This window comes from Oncorhynchus clarkii, chromosome 18 (assembly GCF_045791955.1).
Source record: "Oncorhynchus clarkii lewisi isolate Uvic-CL-2024 chromosome 18, UVic_Ocla_1.0, whole genome shotgun sequence".
Lineage (NCBI taxonomy): Eukaryota > Metazoa > Chordata > Actinopteri > Salmoniformes > Salmonidae > Oncorhynchus > Oncorhynchus clarkii.
The window spans coordinates 65,934,076-65,961,005 of NC_092164.1; the positions used below are offsets into that span (position 1 = coordinate 65,934,076).

At 46.2% G+C, this 26,930-nt stretch overlaps 1 protein-coding gene across 3 annotated transcripts; it reads right to left on the reverse strand.

Moving 5' to 3' along the window:
- Positions 1–806: 806 nt before the first annotated feature.
- Positions 807–25,749, reverse strand: LOC139373866 (karyopherin alpha 6 (importin alpha 7)). 3 transcript variants are annotated; one of them, XM_071114956.1, is made up of 13 exons: positions 25,592–25,749; positions 19,209–19,342; positions 17,345–17,540; positions 16,863–16,957; positions 16,496–16,627; positions 16,294–16,382; positions 16,084–16,183; positions 12,224–12,387; positions 11,841–12,045; positions 10,132–10,259; positions 8,172–8,362; positions 2,103–2,358; positions 807–2,056 (listed from the first exon to the last, which is right to left on the reverse strand). In XM_071114956.1, exons 1-12 carry the CDS (start codon positions 25,593–25,595, stop codon positions 2,171–2,173), a joined length of 1,626 nt encoding a protein of 541 aa, XP_070971057.1. In that variant the 5' UTR covers positions 25,596–25,749; the 3' UTR covers positions 807–2,056; positions 2,103–2,170. The 3 variants fall into 3 exon arrangements, with proteins under 3 accessions (XP_070971057.1, XP_070971055.1, XP_070971056.1); XM_071114954.1 differs by lacking the exon at positions 25,592–25,749 and having other exon boundaries at positions 19,209–19,367; XM_071114955.1 differs by lacking the exons at positions 807–2,056; positions 25,592–25,749 and having other exon boundaries at positions 2,083–2,358; positions 19,209–19,367.
- Between the last annotated feature and the right edge of the window lie 1,181 nt (positions 25,750–26,930).

Genomic DNA, 26,930 nt, shown 5'->3' on the forward strand with positions numbered 1-26,930 from the left:
AGCCTCCCCTCTTCCTCCTCTCCCACCCTGCCTCTCTCCCGCCCCCTGCCTCTCCCACCTCCCTCACCCCCCCCCTTCCTCCTCTCCCACCCTGCCCCTCTCCCGCTCCCTGCCTCTCCCACCTCCCTCACCCCACCATCCTCTCTCACACGAGAGGTGTGTACTACCAGGTGTGTACTACCAGGTGTTTGGCAAAGGGATACTTCGTGACAGTAGGTAAGGCAATAGGGGGCAACTCAGCCAGCACAAACAAATATTTACCCCAGGGTCAAGTCCCAAATGGCACACATATATATATATATATATATATATATATTACACAGCTTTTGGCCAGAGCCCATAGGGTCAGAAGTAGTGCACTATATAGGGAATAGTGTGCCGTTTGGAACGCATGCCAGGCTCCTATGGAACGCATCCCAGGGGTCAGAGTAATCCAAAAGAAAAACAAAAAAGCCCATATCCTAACCGGACATGCGTGTGAGTAACTTACATTTTTTACATAAATCTGATGTTACCATCTGACTAAGGTTTGACTTAGTCACGCGTGTTTTTCCAAGTAAGGAATCATCCCTAATCCCTATATAAAAGAGCAACGATCCCTCGAAAGCCAAATGGAGATCTGACAGTGTCTGTATTTATATGTAAAAATAAGTTTGGTTTGGATAATCACATATTCTCGAGCTATGGCTAGCGTAGCGCCCCCCCCCCCTAGCGGTGTGCTGTTTAAACATTTACAATCACTTCATAATTCAAACCTAAGAACACGGCACACAACAAACATTATATTGCTAGTTATAATCAAGCTCGGATCAAGCTAATAACCTAGGTCACTTTATATATCTTTCAATATCCCCACACACCTATACTCCCTTCCCCCTCACAGCCCCCCCGCCCTTCCCTTCCCCAATCAACATCCTCCCTTAGCCCCCGACGGTTTCCTGATTTTACGATTCAGATCCCAACATGCTCCTCCTCCACAAGCACAAAACTAAAAGTTCAACAAAAAAAAAGACATTGTAGAGAAAGGACTCAGTTAGTTCGAGAAGGGGAGAACCTTGGCTCTACACTTCAAACCATAGTTCTAGAATTCCTAAGAATCCACAGAATTGCTTAGTGGAACCCTGTATGTCCGATATAGACAGAAACCAATACGAATGAGAGTTTGGCCTCTGAGTTGAGAATACATCCGGATTGTTTTATTGTTAACAGTAGAGAGAGGCCATTCTTCTGTCCTGGGACACTTCAGTCTTCAGGTGGTGCATGTAGATGCAGTACGTTTTAGAACAAGTCAGAGAGAGAAACACAGGGTTGATAAAAGCTAAAACGAGGGGAAACAGATAAGGACTAGGAAGATAATTGTCGTAAAGGAGCTGGGTAAAAATTAAATAAAAAAAACACATCTCTCCCACTGGTCAGGTTTGACCTATGAAACCCCTACATCCCGAAGAAGGACATCCCCTATGGGCAGACAGGAAGCACTAATAACCAAACCAAATCAAACCACCGTTACGGTCAGAAGAATCAGGGTATCAACAGCACTGGCGGTGTATCTGTTATTGTATCTGTGCATTGCCGAAACCTGGACTGGACCAAACCTCGGCCCTGGTTGTGTGATCACTGATCAGGAAGAGCTTTGTTTTATCGTCAGGTCAAGCGGGTTGAGTTCAGGTCTCCTATTGGCTCTACAGCCGAGACGTGGCATTCCGTTAGAAGTGTCTGATCTGTTAGGGTAGGTAAAGCCAGCTCAAAGACTGTAAATATAGGTTGGATAGTTAAATCTGTAAAGCCTTCCATGGGAAAGGAGGAAGAGGACAACGCTCTACCTTCCATGGGGGTGGAGGATATAAGGTGGATAAGGTCATTGCGTCACAGGTGGGGGGGGAGGGGTGTGTCACCTCCACCCTTCATCTGTTGGGGCTAAAACTAGCCCCTTGGGCTCAGGCTGGGTATAGAGGATGGGGCAATGGTTGGACATGGAGGGTGGAGGGGACATGGAGGGGACTGATTATATGCCAAATTCCTCCATGGGGTGAGGATAAGGGGGTGGATGTTTCATCTGAAACTCCTCCATGGGTATGAGGATAAGGGGGTGGATGTTTCACCTGAAACTCCTCCATGGGTATGAGTGATGGTTGGTGAACCAGATGAGAACCAGAGGACAGGGAGGGCGTTATAGCTGAAAGCCCTCCATGGGTGCCTCCTGCTGAGGGAAGAGGAACTGCTGATTGGCCTGGTCCACCGGAGGAGCCAGGTTCTGGTCCTCCTCCTCCACTCCAAAGTAGTGCTCTATCAGATCAAAGGCCTTCTGGTAGATCTCTTGGTTCTCATGGCTCTGAAGGAACTCTATCTTATCCAGACCTAGAGATGGAGAGAGATGATCTATTCATTCACATGGTAGATTATGCAAGTGTGTATGTATGTATGTATGTCCTGTGTGTGTGTGTGTGTGTGTGTGTGTGTGTGTGTGTGTGTGTGTGTGTGTGTGTCCTGTATGTAAACTCAGCAAAAAAAAAGAAACGTCTCTTTTTCAGGACCCTGTCTTTCAAAGATAATTCGTATAAATCCAAATAACTTCACAGATCTTCATTGTAAAGGGTTTAAACACTGTTTCCTGTGCTTGTTCAATGAACCATAAACAATTCATGAACATGCACCTGTGGAACGGTCGTTAAGACACTAAGAGCTTACAGACGGTAGGCAATTAAGGTCACAGTTATGAAAACTTAGGACACTAAAGAGGCCTTTCTACTAACTCTGAAAAACACCAAAAGAAAGATGCCCAGGAATGTCAGTGTTCTGCCATGGCCAACGAAGGGCCCGGATCCCAATCCCATTGAGCACGTATGGGACCTGTTGGATCGAAGGGTGAGGGCTAGGGCCCTTCCCCCCCAGAAATGTCCGGGAACTTGCAGGTGCTTTGGTGGAAGAGTGGGGTAACATCTCACAGCAAGAACTGGGAAATCTGGTGCAGTCCATGAGGAGATGCACTGCAGTACTTAATGCAGCTGGTGGCCACACCAGATACTGACTGTTACTTTTGATTTTGACCTCCCCTTTGTTCAGGGACACATTACTCCATTTCTGTTAGTCACATGTCTGTGGAACTTGTTCAGTTTATGTCTCAGTTGTGGAATCTTATGTTCATACAAATATTTACACATGTTCAGTTTGCTGAAAATAAACGCAGTTGACAGTGAGGACGTTTATTTTTTTGCTGAGTTTATGTATGTGTGTGTGTGTCCTGTATGTGTCTCCCCTGTGTGTGTGTGTGTGTGTGTGTGTCCTGTATGTGTATGTGTGTCCTGTATGTGTGTGTGTTCATGTACTATATGAAGGTGTTTGTATATAACAGTGCATTGAGAAAGTATTCAGACCCCTTGACTTTTTCCACAGTGTTATGTTACAGCCTTATTCTAACATGGATTAAATACAATAATTCACACAATACCCCATAATGACAAAGCAAAAATAGGTTTATATTAATGTTTGCAAATGTATAAAAAATACATTTTTAAAAAGAGAGCTTATTTACATAAGTATTCAGAACCTTTGCTATGAGACTCTTGAATTGAACTCAGGTGCGTCCTGTTTCCATTGATCATCCTTGAGATGTTTCTAAAACTTGATTGGAGTCCACCTGTGGTAAATTCAATTGATTGGACATGATTTGTAAAAGGCACACACACGCCTGTCTATATAATGTCCCACAGTTGACAGTGCATGTCAGAGCAAAAACCAAGCCATGAGGTCGAAAGGAATTGTCCGTAGAGCTCCAAAATATGATTGTGTTGAGGTACAGATCTGGGGAAGGGTACCAAAAAAATGTCTGCAGCATTGAAGGTCCCCAAGAACACAGTGGCCTCCCATCATTCTTAAATGGAAGAAGTTTGGAACCACCAAGACTCTTCCTAGAGCTGGCCGCCCAGCCAAACTGAGCAAATCGGGGAGAAGAGCCTTGGTCAGGGAGGTGACCAAGAACCTGATGGTCACTCTAACAGAGCTCCTGAGTTCTTCGATGGAGATGGGAGAACCTTCCAGAAGGAGAACCATCTCTGCAGCACTCCACCAATCAGGCCTTTATGGTCGAGTGGCCAGATGGATGCCACTCCTCAGTAAAAGGCACATGACAGCCCGCTTGGAGTTTGCCAAAAAACATCTAAAGGACTCTCAGACGACGAGAAACCAGATTCTCTGGTCTGATGAAACCAAGACTGAACTCTGGCCTGAATGCCAAGCGTCACGTCTGGAGGAAACCTGGCACCATCCCTACGGTGAAGCATGGCGGTGGCAGCATCATGCTGTGGGGATGTTTTTCAGCGGCAGGGACTTGGAGACTAGTCAGGATCCAGGGAAAGATGAACAGAGCAAAGAACAGAGAACCTTGATGAAAACCTGCACCAGAGTGCTCAGTACCTCAGACTGGGACAAAGGTTCACTTTCCAACAGGACAACGATCCTAAGCACAGCCAAGATAACGCAGGAGTGGCTTCGGGACAAGTCTCTGAATGTCCTTGAGTGTCCCCGCCAGAGCCTGGACTTGAACACGATCTAACATCTCTAGAGAGACCTGAAAATAGCAGTGCAGCGACGCTCCCCATCCAACCTGACAGAGCTTGAGAGGATCTACAGAGAAGAATGGGAGAAACTCCCCATCCAACCTGACAGAGCTTGAGAGGATCTGCAGAGAAGAATGGGAGAAACTCCCCATCCAACCTGACAGAGCTTGAGAGGATCTACAGAGAAGAATGGGAGAAACTCCCCATCCAACCTGACAGAGCTTGAGAGGATCTGCAGAGAAGAATGGGAGAAACTCACCATCCAACCTGACAGAGCTTGAGAGGATCTGCAGAGAAGAATGGGAGAAACTCCCCATCCAACCTGACAGAGCTTGAGAGGATCTACAGAGAAGAATGGGAGAAACTCTCCAAATACAAGCTTGTAGCATCATACCTAAGAAGACTTGAGGCTGTAATCACTGCCAAAGGTGCTTCAACAAAGTACTGAGTGAAGGGTCTGAATACTTACATAAATGTGATATTTCAGTAAAAAAAAAAAAAGTTTGATATAATTTGCTAAAATTTCTAAACTTTTTTTTTTTTTTTTTGTCGTTATGGGGTACTGTGTGTAGATTGAAGGGTAAAAATAAACTTAACGTAACAAAATGTGGAAAAAGTCAAGGGGTCTGAATACTTTCCAAATGCACTGTACGTACCACAGGCCTCCTCTATGAGAGAGCAGTAGGGGTTGATGTGTGTACGTACCACAGGCCTCCTCTATGAGAGAGCAGTAGGGGTTGATGTGTGTACGTACCACAGGCCTCCTCTATGAGAGAGCAGTAGGGGTTGATGTGTGTACGTACCACAGGCCTCCTCTATGAGAGAGCAGTAGGGGTTGATGTGTGTATGTACCATAGGCCTCCTCTATGAGAGAGCAGTAGGGGTTGATGTGTGTGTGTGTACCATAGGCCTCTATGAGAGAGCAGTAGGGGTTGATGTGTGTATGTACCATAGGCCTCCTCTATGAGAGAGCAGTAGGGGTTGATGTGTGTGTGTACCATAGGCCTCCTCTATGAGAGAGCAGTAGGGGTTGATGTGTGTGTGTGTGTACCATAGGCCTCCTCTATGAGAGAGCAGTAGGGGTTGATGTGTGTATGTACCATAGGCCTCCTCTATGAGAGAGCAGTAGGGGTTGATGTGTGTGTATGTACCACAGGCCTCCTCTATGAGAGAGCAGTATGGGTTGATGTGTGTATGTACCATAGGCCTCCTCTATGAGAGAGCAGTAGGGGTTGATGTGTGTGTACCATAGGCCTCTATGAGAGAGCAGTAGGGGTTGATGTGTGTACGTACCATAGGCCTCCTCTATGAGAGAGCAGTAGGGGTTGATGTGTGTGTACGTACCATAGGCCTCCTCTATGAGAGAGCAGTAGGGGTTGATGTGTGTATGTGTACCATAGGCCTCCTCTATGAGAGAGCAGTAGGGGTTGATGTGTGTACGTACCACAGGCCTCCTCTATGAGAGAGCAGTAGGGGTTGATGTGTGTATGTACCATAGGCCTCCTCTATGAGAGAGCAGTAGGGGTTGATGTGTGTATGTACCATAGGCCTCCTCTATGAGAGAGCAGTAGGGGTTGATGTGTGTACGTACCACAGGCCTCCTCTATGAGAGAGCAGTAGGGGTTGATGTGTGTACGTACCACAGGCCTCCTCTATGAGAGAGCAGTAGGGGTTGATGTGTGTATGTACCATAGGCCTCCTCTATGAGAGAGCAGTAGGGGTTGATGTGTGTGTGTGTACCATAGGCCTCTATGAGAGAGCAGTAGGGGTTGATGTGTGTATGTACCATAGGCCTCCTCTATGAGAGAGCAGTAGGGGTTGATGTGTGTGTGTACCATAGGCCTCCTCTATGAGAGAGCAGTAGGGGTTGATGTGTGTGTGTGTGTACCATAGGCCTCCTCTATGAGAGAGCAGTAGGGGTTGATGTGTGTATGTACCATAGGCCTCCTCTATGAGAGAGCAGTAGGGGTTGATGTGTGTGTATGTACCACAGGCCTCCTCTATGAGAGAGCAGTATGGGTTGATGTGTGTATGTACCATAGGCCTCCTCTATGAGAGAGCAGTAGGGGTTGATGTGTGTGTACCATAGGCCTCTATGAGAGAGCAGTAGGGGTTGATGTGTGTACGTACCATAGGCCTCCTCTATGAGAGAGCAGTAGGGGTTGATGTGTGTGTACGTACCATAGGCCTCCTCTATGAGAGAGCAGTAGGGGTTGATGTGTGTATGTGTACCATAGGCCTCCTCTATGAGAGAGCAGTAGGGGTTGATGTGTGTACGTACCACAGGCCTCCTCTATGAGAGAGCAGTAGGGGTTGATGTGTGTATGTACCATAGGCCTCCTCTATGAGAGAGCAGTAGGGGTTGATGTGTGTATGTACCATAGGCCTCCTCTATGAGAGAGCAGTAGGGGTTGATGTGTGTATGTACCATAGGCCTCCTCTATGAGAGAGCAGTAGGGGTTGATGTGTGTGTGTACCATAGGCCTCCTCTATGAGAGAGCAGTAGGGGTTGATGTGTGTACGTACCACAGGCCTCCTCTATGAGAGAGCAGTAGGGGTTGATGTGTGTACGTACCACAGGCCTCCTCTATGAGAGAGCAGTAGGGGTTGATGTGTGTGTGTACCATAGGCCTCCTCTATGAGAGAGCAGTAGGGGTTGATGTGTGTGTGTGTGTACCATAGGCCTCCTCTATGAGAGAGCAGTAGGGGTTGATGTGTGTATGTACCATAGGCCTCCTCTATGAGAGAGCAGTAGGGGTTGATGTGTGTGTATGTACCATAGGCCTCCTCTATGAGAGAGCAGTAGGGGTTGATGTGTGTATGTACCATAGGCCTCCTCTATGAGAGAGCAGTATGGGTTGATGTGTGTGTGTACCATAGGCCTCCTCTATGAGAGAGCAGTAGGGGTTGATGTGTGTGTACCATAGGCCTCTATGAGAGAGCAGTAGGGGTTGATGTGTGTACGTACCATAGGCCTCCTCTATGAGAGAGCAGTAGGGGTTGATGTGTGTGTACGTACCATAGGCCTCCTCTATGAGAGAGCAGTAGGGGTTGATGTGTGTATGTACCATAGGCCTCCTCTATGAGAGAGCAGTAGGGGTTGATGTGTGTGTATGTACCATAGGCCTCCTCTATGAGAGAGCAGTAGGGGTTGATGTGTGTACGTACCACAGGCCTCCTCTATGAGAGAGCAGTAGGGGTTGATGTGTGTATGTACCATAGGCCTCCTCTATGAGAGAGCAGTAGGGGTTGATGTGTGTATGTACCATAGGCCTCCTCTATGAGAGAGCAGTAGGGGTTGATGTGTGTATGTACCATAGGCCTCCTCTATGAGAGAGCAGTAGGGGTTGATGTGTGTACGTACCATAGGCCTCCTCTATGAGAGAGCAGTAGGGGTTGATGTGTGTGTATGTACCATAGGCCTCCTCTATGAGAGAGCAGTAGGGGTTGATGTGTGTGTGTACCATAGGCCTCCTCTATGAGAGAGCAGTAGGGGTTGATGTGTGTGTACGTACCATAGGCCTCCTCTATGAGAGAGCAGTAGGGGTTGATGTGTGTATGTACCATAGGCCTCCTCTATGAGAGAGCAGTAGGGGTTGATGTGTGTGTATGTACCATAGGCCTCCTCTATGAGAGAGCAGTAGGGGTTGATGCCGGTACCACTGGGTCCTGCATCCTGCTTGGCCTCTTGGTCTCCCAGTCTCAGAATGTTCTCCAGACCGTTCAGAGACACCTGGACTATCTTACTGTCCATCACGGTCAACAGGTCACACAGAGGCTTGATACAGCCCAGGTTCACCAGGTACCTAGAGAGAGAAGGGTATAGAAAGAAAATACAGATTTAAAAAACAAAAAGAGGGAGAGGGAGTGGGAGAGGGAGAAGAAGGAGAGGGAGAAGGAGAAGGAGGAGAGGGAGAAGGAGAAGGAGGAGGAGAGGGAGAAGGAGAAGGAGGAGAGGGAGAAGGAGAGGAAGGAGGAGGGAGAAGGAGAGGGAGAAGGAGAGGGAGAAGGAGAAGGAGAGGGAGAAGGAGAGGGAGAAGGAGAGGGAGAAGGAGAAGGAGAGGGAGAAGGAGAGGGAGAAGAAGAGGGAGAAGGAGAGGGAGAAGGAGAGGGAGAAGGAGAGGGAGAAGGAGAGGGAGAGGGAGAGGGAGAGGGAGAGGGAGAAAGATGCATTGAACCTCAAAGAAAAATAGGGAGGAGAGAAAGTGTGTCGTCGAAGAAGGAGAGGAGAAAGCAAGACAGGGAGAAAGAGAGAAACCTATGTAATAAATCTGGAATGTGTTTGGTACAATCCAGACGCTTGCCAAATGCAGCGGCCTTGAGACAGGAGTGTTATTGTCTCGTGACATTCCGGGGAAAAATAACTGCAAAGAAACTCAATATGAACAAACAGCTCCCAACCAGGCCTCAGACACATGCAAGTTCACCAAATGTAGCTCCTGTCTGATATCGCCGGGACAACAAGGGAATTTAAGGATGCACACCGTGGAAAAACAGCTGAGCCTGGAATCTCAGACCACACGAGTAGGAGAGAACAACTAACACCAATCCACCTCTTCTTGACCCCTCCCTCTTTCCTATTCCGACATGACTAGGGTTCTTGACCCCTCCCTCTTTCCTATTCCGACATGACTAGGGTTCTTGACCCCTCCCTCTTTCCTATTCCGACATGACTAGGGTTCTTGACCCCTCCCTCTTTCCTATTCCGACATGACTAGGGTTCTTGACCCCTCCCTCTTTCCTATTCCGACATGACTAGGGTTATTGACTCCTCCCTCTTTCCTATTCCGACATGACTAGGGTTCTTGACCCCTCCCTCTTTCCTATTCCGACATGACCAGGGTTCTTGACCCCTCCCTCTTTCCTATTCCGACATGAATAGGGTTCTTGACCCCTCCCTCTTTCCTATTCCGACATGACCAGGGTTCTTGACCCCTCCCTCTTTCCTATTCCGACATGACCAGGGTTCGTGACCCCTCCCTCTTTCCTATTCCGACATGACCAGGATTCTTGACCCCTCCCTCTTTCCTATTCCGCATGACCAGGGTTCTTGACCCCCACTCTTTCCTATTCCGACATGACTAGGGTTCTTGACCCCTCCCTCTTTCCTATTCCGACATGACCAGGGTTCTTGACCCCTCCCTCTTTCCTATTCCGACATGACCTGGGTTCTTGACCCCTCCCTCTTTCCTATTCCGACATGACCAGGGTTCTTGACCCCTCCCACGGTCAATCTCTGATCTGAAAGGATTATAGGTGAAAGCAATAACAGTTCAATACCAAAACAACAACCCCAGCCACCTCGTTCCTGGTTCTACTCTCCTATCTACACTATAATTATACCAGCTGTCCAGGTGAGAGGTGTAGATCATATCTCATCTGTCCAGGTGAGAGGTGTAGGTCATATCTCATCTGTCCAGGTGAGAGGTGTAGGTCATATCTCATCTGTCCAGGTGAGAGGTGTAGGTCATATCTCATCTGTCCAGGTGAGAGGTGTAGGTCATATCTCATCTGTCCAGGTGAGAGGTGTAGGTTATATCTCATCTGTCCTGGTGATGTGGGTGTGACTTTATACCTGATCTGTTCAGGCATTCCTCCAGAGGTGGCGTTAGTGATGGCCCAGGCTGCTTCCTTCCTGGTTCTGAACTCTGCCTTCTGCAGGATGTCGATCAGCACAGGGAAGATGTTGGCATCAATCACCGTCTAGTAGAGCAGAGGGGGAACACGAGGAGGAGAGGGGGAACACGAGAGGAGGAACACGAGAGGGGGAGAGGGGGAACACGAGAGGAGGAGAGGGGGAACACGAGAGGAGGAACACGAGAGAATAGTAGTAGATAGAAAGATAAGAGATGTCTTACTAAAATGGAGAGCAGCACAAAACCATTTCCTTTATTCAAACTAAAGACTAAATAAAAAACCTTGTACGGTCTTGAAGATCTCTATGGATCTGTACAGTCTCTGAACTGTACCCGTCTGTGTTATGTAACTGTAGAGAACTGTAGCTGTATGTGGACCCCTGCTCGTTGGACATCTGTACAACATGTTGTAGCTAGCTAACGTGTGTCTGAGATGTCTCACGCTCTACACCCCGCTGCCTCAGTAGGAATACAGACGGTACACATCCATTTGCTACAAATGTCTAATAGCGTTTCGTCATTCTCTCAGACAATACCGCTTGGTGGAGTTAGTTCTATGTGGGGAGAAGATGGGCACAGGACACTGAATCCCCGTGCCTGTGTGTGTTTTTGGGGCCATTTGAGCTATTAATCCCTATAAGCAGTGTTGGGAAAAAGTACTCAATTACATACTTGAGTAAAAAGATACACTTCATGACAAACAGAATGTGGACCCCTGCTCGTCGAACATCTCATTCCAAATTCATGGGCATTAATATGGAGTTGGTCCCCCTCCCCCCTTTGCTGCTATAAAAGCCTCCACTCTTCTGGGAAGGCTTTCCACTAGATGTTAGAACATTGCTGCTATAACAGCCTCCACTCTTCTGGGAAGGCTTTCCACTAAATGTTGGAACATTGCTGCGGGGAACTTGCTTCCATTCAGTCACAAGAGCATTAGTGAGGTTGGGCACTGATGTTGGGGCGATTAGGCCTGGCTCGCAGTCGGCTACCAATTCATCCCAAAGGTGTTCAATGGGGTTGAGGTCAGGGCTCTGTGCAGGCCAGTCAAGTTCTTCCACACCCATCACAACAAATCATTTCTGTATGGACCTTGCTTTGTTCATGGGGGAAATGTCATGCTGAAACAGGAAAGGGGCCTTCAAAAAACCGTTGTCAAAGTTGGAAGCACAGAATCATCTAGAATGTCATTGTATGTTGTAGTGTTAAGATTGCCCTTCACTGGAACTAAGGGGCCCGAACCATGAAAAACAGCCCCAGACTATTATTTCTCCTCCACCAAATGTTACAGTTGGAACTATGCATTGGGGCAGGTAGCGTTCTCCTGGCATCCGCCAAACCCAGATGGTGAAGCGTGATTCATCCCTCCAGAGAACACGTTTCCACTACTCCAGAGTCCAACGGCAGCGAGCTTTACACCACTCCAGCCGACGGTTGGCATTGCGCATGGTGATCTTAGGCTTGTGTGCGGCTGCTCTGCCATGGGAAACCCATTTCATGAAGCTCCCGACAAACAGTTCTTGTGCCGACGTTGCTTCAAGCGTCAGTTTGGAACTGTGTAGTCTGGACCTCACCTGTATCTGAGCCCTGTTGCCCGCGGTGATGTTAATCTGCAGTGTTTGTCTGTCTGTGTGTGAAGTCTGGACCTCACCTGTATCTGAGCCCTGTTGCCAGCGGTGATGTTGGAGACGGTCCAGCAGGCTTCTTTCCGGATGGATTCTTTAGGACTACTCAGCAGGTGGAGCAGACAAGGCAGGGCTGAACAGTTCAACACCACCTGGGTCTGGATGTCGTCTCCCGTGACGATGTTCCCCACTGCTCTCAGAGCAGGAGACGCCACCTTGTAGTCCGTGTGCCTGACAGAGGGAACATTCAAAAGTCACTACGCTGAGGCCCCTGAAGTCTGCACGCACAGATACACACACAACTCTACGAGGCGCCTGCACACACACTTACATGAGCAGCTCTACGAGGCACCCGCACACACTTACATGAGCAGCTCTACGAGGCGCCTGCAGTAACAGACACACTTACATGAGCAGCTCTACGAGGCGCCTGCAGACGCCGGAGTCGATGACAGCCTGGATCTTCTCGTTGGGTCCGTCAGAGAGGTAAGACAGTGCCCAGCAGGCATCTGCTAACAGATCTGAATCGCTGCTGAACAACAGTCTAGACAGGACCTGCAGACAAGGGGACACCTGGGGGACAGAGGACCGACAGGGGGACATTTAGTGTATTCTATCAGAGAGGTAAGACAGAGCCCAGCAGGCATCTGCTAACAGATCTGAATCACTGCTGAACAACAGTCTAGACAGGACCTGTAGACAGGGAGACACCTGGGAGACAGAGGACAGACAGGGAGACACCTGGGAGACAGCCAGGCAGGGGGACAGTTGGGGGATCGAGATACTTACAACCTGGGGCACAGACAGTGGGACAGGGGCACAGACAGTGGGACAGGGGCACAGACAGTGGGATAGTCTATACCCTTTTGAAGGCCCAATTTCTACATATGGTTGTGCAGTCACTCAATTAGCCCATGGCAGCAATTTTTTGGCAGGAGGATTGCTAAATTAATCTACATGCTCTCTAGCGGCTAATCTAAACTTGTAGTAAGCATGGTCAAACTACCAACCGTGGTGGGGCCCATTGATGACCAGTTATCTTAAAAACATTTGCCTCAACCCCATGGCAAAACGTGTAGAATTGCAGCTGACTTGCATTGCATTTTCTCTGCGCCCCATGGCAGATGGGCAGAACATTACTATCACGAGGGGGGGCTGTTTAAATGTTTTGCTCACGGGGAGGGAGGGGGGGGGGGGGGGGGGGGGGGCTCCAGAGCGCTCAGGACCTCAGACTGGGACAAAGGTTCACCTTCCAACAGGATAATGACCCTAAGCACACAGTCAAGACAACGTAGGAGTGGCTTCGGGACAAGTCTCTGAATGTCCTTGAGTGGCCCAGCCAGAGCCTGGACTTGAACCCGATCGAACGTCTCTAGAGACCTGAAAATAGCTGTGCAGCGAAGCTCCCCATCCAACCTGACAGAGCTTGAGAGGATCTGCAGAGAAGAATAGGAGAAACTCCCCAAATACAGGTGTGCCATGCTTGTAGCATAATACCCAAGAAGACTCGAGGCTGTAATCGCTGCCAAAGGTGCTTCAACAAAGTACTGAGTAAAGGGTCTGAATACTTATGTAAATGTGATATTTCAGTACATTTTTATATACATTTGCAAATCTGTTTTTGCTTTGTCCTTATGGGGTATTGTGATGTCATTATGGTGTATTGTGATGTCATTATGGGGTATTGTGATGTCATTATGGTGTATTGTGTGTAGATTTGATGAGGGAAATAAACAATTTAATCCATTTCAGAATAAGGCTGTAACGTAACAAAATGTGGATAAAGTCAAGGGGTCTGAATACTTCCCGAATGCACTGAATATCTTTATTCTGAGTCGGTTAATGTTGTGTCAACACAAAAATGCGACAGATCCTCTCCAACGTGACATTTCTTAATTTGTTGATTAATATTTATAAGTAATAACCTAAATAATAATTAAATGCCAGGATAATAACAGTGTTAATGGCATGTTTCAAGTAGGTTTAATTAAAAAGCTTATCCACGTAAACAAGGGTACAAACAGTATTGTGACCTCCCCTCACGCTCTGAAATCTGTCTTCTCATTCTGATATGACATCACACCTCTGAAAATCGGTCTTCTCATTCTGATATGACATCACACCTCTGAAAATAGGTCTTTCTCATTCTGATATGACATCACACCTCTGAAAATCAGTCTTCTCATTCTGATATGACATCACACCTCTGAACTCTGATATCCTCTTTGTAGAATGCGTAGGGATGCATTCTGTGCTTAAGTCAATGATTTTGATAAGAGAAACTGATACTCGAACACGCCCTCTCTCCTTTAGCACTACTGACAGGGCTGAATACTCTGCCCTCTCTGACCCTGTAACATCCCAGTACTGTAAGGGAAAGGTGACAGGCAAAGGAACCATCTAAGTGTATTGGGACACAGGCAAGAGCTGGTCCTTCACCTTGAGATAATTTGAAGTAGTTCTAAATTGGCTTCCTGTCCCTCTTATATTAATGCCAAGGGAACCATCTAAGTGTATTTGGGACACAGCCAAGAGCTGGTCCTTCACCTTGAGTGAATTTGAAGTAGTTTTAAAATGGCTTCCTGTCCTTCTTCTATTAATGCCAATAGAGAAACAGAGCTGAAGAGAACAATAACACTTTAGCCGATTGACAGATTGACAGGGTGAGAGAAACTCCTGCCTCGTCACATACTGTCCCCTGGTCACATGCTCAGTCTGTGAGTCACTGGGGCTTTTGTGTGTTCTGGCCGGCCAGAGTCAATAGCAGATAAAACCCATCAGCTAGCTAGCTAGCTAACAGACGGGCCTAACACAGCATTACAGATTAGCTCCATTGAACCCAAACAGGGTCAAATGACACCTCATCGCCTATATATTAGTGCACCACTTGCCATGACACTTGTTGGGGGGGGGGGGTCGCAGTGCAAAACACCCTCGTGTTCGTGACAATCTGCCCTTTCCACATAAGTTTGTAGCGGTTCGGACAGCGTCTCAGATACCGTTTGGCCTTATTCATACAGCGTACAGCGTCTCAGACACCCGGGGCCTTATTCATACAGCGTCTCAGACACCCGGGGCTTTATTCATACAGCGTCTCAGATACCCGGGGCCTTATTCATACAGCGTACAGCGTCTCAGACACCCGGGGCCTTATTCATACAGCGTCTCAGACACCCGGGGCCTTATTCATACAGCGTACAGCGTCTCAGACACCCGGGGCTTTATTCATACAGCGTCTCAGATACCCGGGGCCTTATTCATACATCCTCTCAGATACCTGGGGCCTTATTCATACAGCGTCTCAGATACCTGGGGCCTTATTCAGACAGCGTCTCAGATACCTGGGCCCTTATTCATACAGCGTCTCAGATACCTGGGCCCTTATTCATACAGCGTACAGCGTCTCAGATACCTGGGCCCTTATTCATACAGCGTCTCAGATACCTGGGGCCTTATTCAGACAGCCTCTCAGATACCCGGGGCCTTATTCATACAGCCTCTCAGATACCCGGGGCCTTATTCATACAGCGTCTCAGATACCCGGGGCCTTATTCATACAGCCTCTCAGATACCTGGGGCCTTATTCATACAGCGTCTCAGATACCTGGGGCCTTATTCATACAGCGTACAGCGTCTCAGATACCTGGGGCCTTATTCATACAGCGTCTCAGATACCTGGGGCCTTATTCATACAGCGTCTCAGATACCCTGGGCCTTATTCATACAGCGTCTCAGATACCTGGGGCCTTATTCATACAGCGTCTCAGATACCTGGGGCCTTATTCATACAGCGTCTCAGATACCTGGGGCCTTATTCATACAGCGTACAGCGTCTCAGATACCTGGGGCCTTATTCATACAGCCTCTCAGATACCTGGGGCCTTATTCATACAGCCTCTCAGATACCTGGGGCCTTATTCATACAGCGTCTCAGATACCTGGGGCCTTATTCAGACAGCCTCTCAGATACCTGGGGCCTTATTCATACAGAGTCTCAAACACCGTTTGGCCTTATTCATACAGCGTCTCAGATACCTGGGGCCTTATTCATACAACGTCTCAGATACCTGGGGCCTTATTCAGACAACGTCTCAGATACCTGGGCCCTTATTCATACAGTGTGTCACAGTAGGAATGCTGATCTAGGATCAGGTCCCCCCCCCCCCCCCTGTCCATGTAATCTTATTAATTACGATATCAACGGCAACACTGATCTTAGAGCAGCACTACTACCGTGAGATGTTAAATGAATATAGGGTTGGATGTTACCTTCTCAAATACAGGTGGGGGGCTCTTCCCCCTGCACAGGTTAGACAGAGCCCACACTGCATTCCTGGTCATTGTCAGTCTGGTGGATTTAGTCAGAAGCCTGGAGAGGAACCGGGGAAGAGGAACCATGAGCTATCTTTATATGTGGAGTAGTAGATAACATCAGAGGACACAATACATAAACAGTAGTGTGTGATTGTGTGTGCTCACATTAATAGTGGTGGCAGGATATTACAGTTGAGTACATAGTCTCTGCACACTGGACTGTCCCCTGCTATGTTACCCAACGCCCACACCGCCTGGCAGAGAGGAGAACGAAGAGAGAGAGAGAAAGTAGGTATAAATTATAGACGGTCTTGTAATACATTTTTGTTCCATTGACTGTTTATGTGTACAGGGTTTCGGGCTTTACCTGTTCCTGAACATCTTCAAAGTCCGAGTTGAGTAGTTCTATAAAGATGGGGACTGCTCCTGCCTCGATTACTATGTTAGTCTGCATGGATGTACCTGATGCTATGTTGGTCAGGGCCCAGGCTGCCTCAAACTACACACAAACAGACACTTTATTAAAACGACACATTGTTATTGATAATGAAACTTAATACAAAAAAACAACAAAAATAAACATTCAATGACAGAAATGTTATTGTAGATTGCAATAATTGACAATATATCCACAATGATTTACTAGCTATTTAAGTCTGGCCATTCTCCATTTTAGGTTAACTTTTTATATTTTACCAATAAAGAGTGGTTCCTAATATTTCAAAAGGTCTCACCTGTAATGTGCAGTTGACGCTCCTCTTCAGGAACTCTACAAACCTCTCTACAATGCCTGGGGTGTTGATGACCTCGTCAATAGGTGGATTGGGTTCTGGAACACATCAGACAGACTATTTGAGTAATAGTGTAACAATTAGCACCATAGACTCAACCTTTACCACCCTAGAGGGAGGTAGCTGAATCATCTGAGTTAGTGCTGGGCTTGGAGCAAAAGCCTGCAGACCGAGGGCCAGGGGGGGTCCCCAGGAGGGCCAGCAGCCTGAGGGTCCCCCAGGAGGGCCAGCAGCCTGAGGGTCCCCCAGGAGGGCCAGCAGCCTGAGGGTCCCCCAGGAGGGCCAGCAGCCTGAGGGTCCCCCAGGAGGGCCAGCAGCCTGAGGGTCCCCCAGGAGGGCCAGCAGCCTGAGGGTCCCCCAGGAGGGCCAGCAGGACTAAGTGTGCACGGCCATACGCAGGTAATATTCACTGAACAGCCTGGTACCTTTGGACAGTAGTTTCCTGAATGACTGTGTTGTCGCGAGTTGGAGCTCTGGGTCCTCTGAGAAGAGCATCTCTACCAGGTCTTTAGTTAGGACTCCTTCCTCTGTGGCTGTGGAGGTGACATACGAGTCGACCAGTGGACTCTCAAACATGACTCCTTCCTCGTTCAACATGTCAACGTTTCTCCTCTTGAACAGCTGCCAAATACAGGAGAGAAACAACACAGCAGTGTGTGCGCTGTGGCCCTTTGACCTCCTCTCGCCAGGCTAGGTGTTATAGGCTAGGTGTTATCGGCTAGGTGTTATAGGCTAGGTGTTATAGGCTAGGTGTTATAGGCTAGGTGTTATAGGCTAGGTGTTATAGGCTAGGTGTTATAGGCTAGGTGTTATAGGCTAGGTGTTATAGGCTAGGTGTTATAGGCTAGGTGTTATAGGCTAGGTGTTATAGGCTAGGTGTTATAGGCTAGGTGTTATAGGCTAGGTGTTATTGGCTAGGTGTTATTGGCTAGGTGTTATAGGCTAGGTGTTATTGGCTAGGTGTTATAGGCTAGGTGTTATAGGCTAGGTGTTATAGGCTAGGTGTTATAGGCTAGGTGTTATAGGCTAGGTGTTATAGGCTAGGTGTTATTGGCTAGGTGTTATAGGCTAGGTGTTATAGGCTAGGTGTTATAGGCTAGGTGTTATAGGCTAGGTGTTATAGGCTAGGTGTTATAGGCTAGGTGTTATAGGCTAGGTGTTATAGGCTAGGTGTTATAGGCTAGGTCCTATACAGGGGGGTTATGTTGTGTACCTGTTTAGACACTAGCAGTGGGCTAGGTGTTATAGGCTAGGTCCTATACAGGGGGGTTATGTTGTGTACCTGTTTAGACACTAGCAGTGGGCAAGGTGTTATAGGCTAGGTCCTATACAGGGGGGTTATGTTGTGTACCTGTTTAGACACTAGCAGTGGGCTAGGTGTTATAGGCTAGGTCCTATACAGGGGGGTTATGTTGTGTACCTGTTTAGACACTAGCAGTGGGCTAGGTGTTCTAGGCTAGGTGTTATTGGCTAGGTCCTATACAGGGGGGTTATGTTGTGTACCTGTTTAGACACTAGCAGTGGGCTAGGTGTTATAGGCTAGGTGTTATAGGCTAGGTGTTATTGGCTAGGTCCTATACAGGGGGGTTATGTTGTGTACCTGTTTAGACACTAGCAGTGGGCTAGGTGTTATAGGCTAGGTGTTATAGGCTAGGTTCTATACAGGGGGGTTATGTTGTGTACCTGTCTCCTGTCTAGACACTAGCAGTGGGCTAGATGTTATTGGCTAGGTGTTATAGGCTAGGTGTTATAGGCTAGGTCCTATACAGGGGGGTTATGTTGTGTACCTGTTTAGACACTAGCAGTGGGCTAGGTGTTATAGGCTAGGTCCTATACAGGGGGATTATGTTGTGTACCTGTTTAGACACTAGCAGTGGGCTAGGTGTTATAGGCTAGGTGTTATAGGCTAGGTGTTATACAGGGGGGTTATGTTGTGTACCTGTTTAGACACTAGCAGTGGGCTAGGTGTTATAGGCTAGGTGTTATAGGCTAGGTGTTATAGGCTAGGTCCTATACAGGGGGGTTATGTTGTGTACCTGTCTCCTGTTTAGACACTAGCAGTGGGCTAGGTGTTATGGGCTAGGTGCTCTAGGCTAGGTGCTCTAGGCTAGGTGCTCTAGGCTAGGTCCTATACAGGGGGGTTATGTTGTGTACCTGTCTCCTGTTTAGACACTAGCAGTGGGCTAGGTGTTATGGGCTAGGTGCTCTAGGCTAGGTGCTCTAGGCTAGGTGCTCTAGGCTAGGTGCTCTAGGCTAGGTGCTCTAGGCTAGGTGCTCTAGGCTGTGTACCTGTTGTTCTCGTTTCTGCTTCCTCAGCTGGACACCCTCCTCCTCTCTCCTGCGTCTCATCTCCTCCACATTCAGGGCTTTGTTCTTGTAGCTGTTCATCCTGTGGTTATCCTTTGCTGGACTGGCTGACGGCTCTGAAACACAAACAATCATCTTCATTACAAATCTTCTCTACTAATCAATATCTTTTAACAGTACTTTATTTTTTATTTTTCACAAAGTTTGTCATGGAAGTTTAGCAACAGTCGGCCGGGAAAATCACTGCCAAGAGAAGGAACACATTCCAAGGAACCAGACTCTTCCAGGGATGTCAATGCGCGCGCGTGTGTGTGTGTGTGTATTTGTGTCTGTGTTTTTTAGGTTTGTGAGTGGATAGTCAGAGACAGTAACTTAGGATGCATGTAAGACTGAGTTGCATAACTGTGTGTGATGTGTGTGTCAGATCCCAGGGAGAAATACCGCTTGGTGATGACACAGGGGTACATGAGCCCCAGTGTAACAAGCTCCCGGACACATGGTTAAAAATACACTGGAGCATATGCTGTGCTGTGCAGTACACACACACACACACACACACACACACACACACACACACACACACACAGAGCTCTTCTCTCCAGCAGTGAGCTGTCAGACAGAACAAACATATTTATTCAGGTGATTTAATTGCAGAGTTAGCAGGAAGCGCCTGAACTGCCAACCAGCCGCCTGACTGCCGGCCAAACTTCCCCGACTCAGCATTTGTGCAATCATGGCACGCGAAGCAGCCAGACTGGGCACCAGACCCGCGTCACCAGTACCAGCCAGACTGGGCACCAGACCAGAGTCAACAGAACCAGCCAGGCTGACCCGAGTCACCAGAACCAGCCAGACTGGGCACCAGACCAGAGTCAACAGAACCACCCAGGCTGATCCGCGTCACCAGAGCCAGCCAGACTGGGCACCAGACCAGAGTCAACAGAACCAGCCAGGCTGACCCGCGTCACCAGAGCCAGCCAGACTGGGCACCAGACCCAGCCAGGCTGACCCGCATCAACAGAACCAGCCAGGCTGACCCGCGTCACCAGAGCCAGCCAGACTGGGCACCAGACCCAGCCAGGCTGACCCGCGTCAACAGAACCAGCCAGGCTGACCCGAGTCACCAGAGCCAGCCAGACTGGGCACCATGGAGTGTGATTGTAACATCACAGGCGAAGTGATGGCCTTATTTATATTACAGCATATTGGATGATAGATTCATATTCCATTCACCCAGTTCAATATTTCTTATTTTATTTTTATTTTACCTTTATTTAACCAGGCAAGTCAGTTAAGAACAAATTCTTATTTTCAATGACGGCCTAGGAACAGTGGGTTAACTGCCTGTTCAGGGGCAAAACGACAGATTTGTACCTTGTCAGCTCGGGGGGTTTGAACTTGCAACCTTCCGGTTACTAGTCCAACGCTCTACATGATACTACAATTTTCCCTATAGCCATCATGAGGTTCCTACAAAGCAGCCTATAAAATTAAAGTTGTTAACGTAAGTGCACACAGGTTGAGAGAAAAATGTGAGTAATCAAGTGGACAGACTGACACGTCCAATAACACCTTGCCTGCATATACAGTTGAAGTTGGAAGTTTACGTACACCTTAGCCAAAACATTTGAACTTAGTTTCACAATCCCTGACATTTAATTCTAGTAAAAATTCCCTGTTTTACATCAGTTAGGATCACCACCTTATTTTAAGAATGTGAAATGTCAAACCAATAGTATAAAGAATGATTTATGATTTTATTTCTTTCATCACATTCCCAGTGGGTCAGAAGTTTACATACACTCAATTAGTATTTGGTAGCATTGCCTTTAAATTGTTTAACTTGGGTCAAATGTGTCGGGAAGCCTTCCACAAGCTTCCCACAATAAGTTGGGTGAATTTTGGCCCATTCCTCCTGACAGAGCTGGTGTAACTGAGTCAGGTTTGTAGGCCTCCTTGCTCGCACACGCTTTTTCAGTTCTACCCACACATTTTCTATAGAATTGAGGTCAGGGTTTGGTGATGGCCACTCCAATACCTTGACTTTGTTGTCCTTAAGCCATTTTGCCACAACTTTAGAAGTATGCTTGGGGTCATTGTCCATTTGGAAGACCCATTTGCGACCAAGCTTCAACTGATGTCTTGAGATATTGCTTCAATATAACCACATAATTTTCCTCCCTCATGATACCACATAATTTTCCTCCCTCGTGATGCCATCTAATTTGTGAAGTGCACCAGTCCCTCCTGCAGCAAAGCACCCCCACAACATGATGCTGCCACCCCCATGCTTCAAGGTTGGGATGGTGTTTTCAGCATGCAAGCCTCTCCCTTTTTCCTCCAAACATAACAATGGTCATTATGGCCAAACGGTTCTATTTTTGTTTCATCAGACCAGAGGATATTTGTCCAAAAAGTACAATCTGTGTCCCCATGTGCAGTTGAAAACCATAGTCTGGCTTTTTTTATGGCGGTTTTGGAGCAGTGGCTTCTTCCTTGCTGAGTGGCCTTTCAGGTCATGTCTTCACAAGGTCCTTTGCTGTTGTTCTGGGATTGATTTGCACTTTTCAACACCAAAGTACGTTCCATCTCTAGGAGACAGAACGCGTCTCCTTCCTGAGCGGTATGACAGCTGAGTGGTCCCATGGTGCTAATACTTGCGTACTATTGTTTGTACAGATTAACGTGGCGCAGATGAACGTCAGGCATTTGGAAATTGCTCCCAAGGACCTCCACCAGACTTGTGGAGGTCTACAATTGTTTTTCTGAGGTCTTGGCTGATATATTTTTATTTTCCCATGATGTCAAGCAAATAGGCACTGAGTTTGGAGGTAGGACTTGAAATACATCCACAGGTACACATCCAATTGACTCAAATGATGTTAATTAGCCTATCAGAAGCGTCTAAATCCATGACATCATTTTCTGGAATTTTCCAAGCCGTTTAAAAAGGCACAGTTAACTTAGCGTATGTAAACTTCAGTAGTAGCCTACAGCAAAGTGTGTTTAAATAATTTCAAACTAGTTAATTTCTGCTAGTTAGTTTTTGCTACCATGTGGGGTTTAGCTTGCTTGAGCCTGCTAACCGAGTAGTGTTAATTCACCTGTTTCCATACACGTTTCATTTTAAAACATTTATCTTACAAAGGAGTTGTTTAATCTAACTGCTTAACTATTTATCTGTACATGGAATTGTATTTGGTGTTTTTTCCTCATTTTCTTTCTCGTCTTTACAGGAAAATGCCACGGGCACTATCTGATGTGTGGAGACATTTCACAGCACCTTATGTAGAAGGAAAAGCTGTGTACATTTGCAAATACTGTACCAAATCACATGTGAAGAATGCAACAAAGATGCAGAATCATCTGGCCAAGTGCATAAAGTTCCCTTAGCACTCACAACAAGCAACCTCTGACAAAAGTCCCTCTACTTCTATTGGAGGTGAAAATTATGAATCAGACACCTTATCGATAGCAACAGCTCATGGTCCTCCTGGAATCAGAAGTTTTTTTTGACTCAAGGAAGGAACGAACGTAGTCAGAGAAATGCTGATGAATGTCTTGTTCGAGCTGTGTATGCAACTGGTTCACCTCTGATGCTCACAGGCAATGTGTATTGGAAGAGATTTCTGAATGTTTCTCGCCCAGCATACACCCTTTCAAGCAGACATGCTTTATCTACTCATTTGCTGGATGCAGAGTTCAAGTAAAGTTCAAGCAAATCATAGAGAAAGCAGACTGTATTGCAATCATCTCTGATGGGAGGTTGAATGTTCGTGGGCAAGGAATAATTAACTACATCATCTCCATCCCTCAACCAGTATTCTACAAGAGCACAGACACAAGGGACAACAGACACACCGGTCTCTACATTGCAGATGAACTGAAGGCAGTCATCCATGACCTTGGACAACAGAAGGTATTTGCACTGGTGACAGACAATGCTGCGAACATGAAGGCTGCTTGGTCTAAAGTGGAGGAGTCCTATCCTCACAACACACCCATTGGCTGTGCTGCTCATGCATTGAATCGGCTCCTCAAGAACATCATGGCACTGAAAACAATGGATACACTCTACAAGAGAACCAAGGAAATGGTTAGGTATGTGAAGAGTCATCAAGATATAGCAGCAATCTACCTCATCAAGCAAAGTGAGAAGAATAAGAGCACCACATTGAAGCTGCCCAGCAACACCCGTTGGGGTGGTGTTGTCATCATGTTTGACATTCTCCTGGAGGGGAAGGAGTCTCTCCATGAAATTACCATATCCCAGTCTGCCGATATGTACAGCCCCATCAAGAGGATCCTCCTGGATGATGTATGTTGGGAGAGAGTGGTAAGCAGCCTGAAACTCCTGAAACCTATAGCAGTATCCATCGCACGGATTGAGGGAGACAATGCCATCCTGTCTGATGTTCAGACTCATGTAGACTCATGTATGCTGCTTGCAGATGTAAGAGAAGAAATCCGTACTGCCCTGCCCACTTCACTGTTGCTCCAAGCAGAGGAAACTATAGTTAAGAAATACATCACAAGGCGTGAAGACTTCTGCCTGAAGCCCATACACACCGCAGCGTACATGTTGGACCCCAAGTACGCTGGCAAGAGCATCCTGTCTGGTGCAGAGATCAACAAGGCCTATGGTGTCATCACTACTGTGTCTCGCCACCTTGGCCTGGACGACCTCAGAGTTCCATTAGCGACTTTATGTTGTTGTTTACATGTTAACTACCAGCAACGTGGGCAGGTCTCCTTGCCATCAATAGCAACGCAGGCATTGTGACGCAGAACAATAAAATTACAATAGAATGTTCAGAACACTATAGAACGAAGAGGAGCTGGCAGGGTGAAAAATACCCTTAAATAAGGCCAGGTTTTCAAATCAAATCAAATTGTATTTGTCACATACACATGGTTAGCAGATGTTAATGCGAGTGTAGCGAAATGCTTGTGCTTCTAGTTCCGACAAATGCAGTAATAACCAACGAGTAATCTAACCTAACAATTTCACAACAACTACCTTAAACACACAAGTGTAAAGGGATAAAGAATATGTACATAAAAAAATATATGAATGAGTGATGGTACAGAACGGCATAGGCAAGATGCAGTAGATGGTATCGAGTACAGTATATACATATGAGATGAGTAATTTAGGGTTTGTAAACATATAAAAGTGGCATTGTTTAAAGTAACTAGTGATACATGTATTACATAAAGATGGCAAGATGCAGTAGATGGTATAGAGGACAGTATATACATATGAGATGAGTAATGTAAATTGAACGCGAAGCGATGCGGCCATCTCTGTCGGCGCCGGAAGTACAATATAATTGAGCAAGATGTTTTCCGTGATTACTTCAAAAATATCAGCTGGGAACATATGGTAATATTATGAAACTGGGCTTCACAGCAGATTCAATGAACTAGTGTTTATGAGAAAAGGGAAAAAAGCATTGTTAAATGTCATGTGCCCAGCCTACCCCAGAGGACGGACGGACACTAGCTGTCCTCCAGCTACACCCGGGTGCTACCCTAAAGAGTGCTTTTGAAGCTACTGTAGCCCTTCATTGCAAAACAGTGTTTTAATTAATGATTTGGTGACGTAAATATATTTACTATAGTTTAATATAAAAAATATATATATTTAAAAAAGTGTAACTTTAATGGTTCACTATTTTTATGAAATTCACAGAGGAGTATGGTCCTCCCCTGACTAATGTGCATTCCCAGTAGGCGGTAATACAGTCGGAAATTCAACAGAGTACGACAGCTTTTGCTAACGTTAAGTTCGTTCAGTTATGAACCTCAAGTTGTAGCAACGACAAGCCTTAGATAGCTAGTGTAACGCTAACCAGTTAGCTAAGTTAACTTGTCAACAAAACAATGTTTGTGTGACCCGCCCTAGTTAACTCTCAGTAGGTGTCAACATGCAAGTAACAGGGATATGACTGGTTGCTCATTTCAGTAAGTAACTCGCCAACGAGTTAATAAATTGACGGGCGTTAACATGTTTTGCTAGTTATCTAACAACCTGCGTACTACTGGCTTCCATATTAACCTGGTAAGACAGGCAAAAAAGCTAACTACCTAACGTTAGCAGGCGATGCATGTAAGGTTAACGTTAGTTGGCGTTTGCTTCTGAAATTGCCACCTTATGTCATTTGTAGACTTTCTTGAAGGACACGTCGTCCTGACAACCTAGATAATACGGTACCAATAAAAGGTTGTATTCTGTAGGTGAAAACAATAACAATAGCTTGCTAGCTAGTGGGGGATTTGACAATCATGTAAGTTATTCCAACACGCAGTATTCTCTAGTCCCGTGTATGAACCATACGGTCTAGAAACACATCATAACTCACCCATTTTAAAAAAAATCTTAAATGACAGATACTTCTTGTGTTTAGAGAGAAATAAATTGTAATCCTCTTTCCCAGTTTGCTTTTTAGAATTTGCTCCTCACAAACAATTTGTCGTCGGAGAAATACGGATGGCGAGAGATGACAAATTTAATACCACTGTTTCCCACGGACGCTAGTGGGCGCCAATGAAATGATTGCGCAATACATTGTCACAAATTATATCAGTGGAATGTTCTTCTGATATAATTTGATAAAGATGTCCACAGACTGTTTTCATGAATTGTTAATTATGAAAAAATGCACAAACATATTTCAATATTCACCTCTCTCTCTCTCTCTCTCTCTCTCTCTCTCTCTCTCTCTCGCTCTCTCTCTCTCTCTCTCTCTCTCAATTCAATTCAATTCAAGGGCTTTATTGGCATGGGAAACATGTGTTAACATTGCCAAAGCAAGTGAGGTAGATAATATACAAAAGTGAAATAAACAATACAAATTAACAGTAAACATTACACATACAGAAATGTCAAAACAAGAAAGATATTACAAATGTCATATTATACATATATATATATATATACAGTGTTGTAACAATGTACAAATGGTTAAAGAACACAAGGGAAAATAAATAAGCATAAATATGGGTTGTATTTACAATGGTGTTTGTTCTTCACTGGTTACCCTTTTCTTGTGGCAACAGGTCACAAATCTTGCTGCTGTGATGGTATACTGTGGAATTTCCCCCAGTAGATATGGGAGTTTATCAAAATTGGATTTGTTTTCGAATTCTTTGTGGATCTGTGTAATCTGAGGGAAATATGTCTCTCTAATATGGTCATACGTTGGACAGGAGGTTAGGAAGTGCAGCTCAGTTTCCACCTCATTTTGTGGGTCTCTCTCTCTCTCTCTCAATTCAGTTCAAAGGAACTTCATCGGCATAGGAAACAAGTGTTTACATTGCCAAAGTAAATGAAATAAACAAAAGAGAGAAGATACAAAACATCAACAAAAATCTCTCTCTCTTTGGCCTTGAAAGCTCTCTCTCTCTTAATTTCAATTCAATTCAGTAGACTTTATTGACATGGCAAGTTAAATTACTTACATTCTCAAAGTATGCATATAACAAACACATGGTGGGACCAACAGCAATAAGGCATCAATAATTATAGTAGTAGTGGAAATGTGATTACCATTAACAGCAACTACAACAACAGTAATAATACATTAAAGCAATAGTAGTTGACCAGTCTCAACCTGACAGAGAAGCCACGCGGTATGGCATGGCATGGTCTCTCTTTCTCTCTCTGTCTCTTTTTCCCCGAACAAGTTGTGCTAAATTACT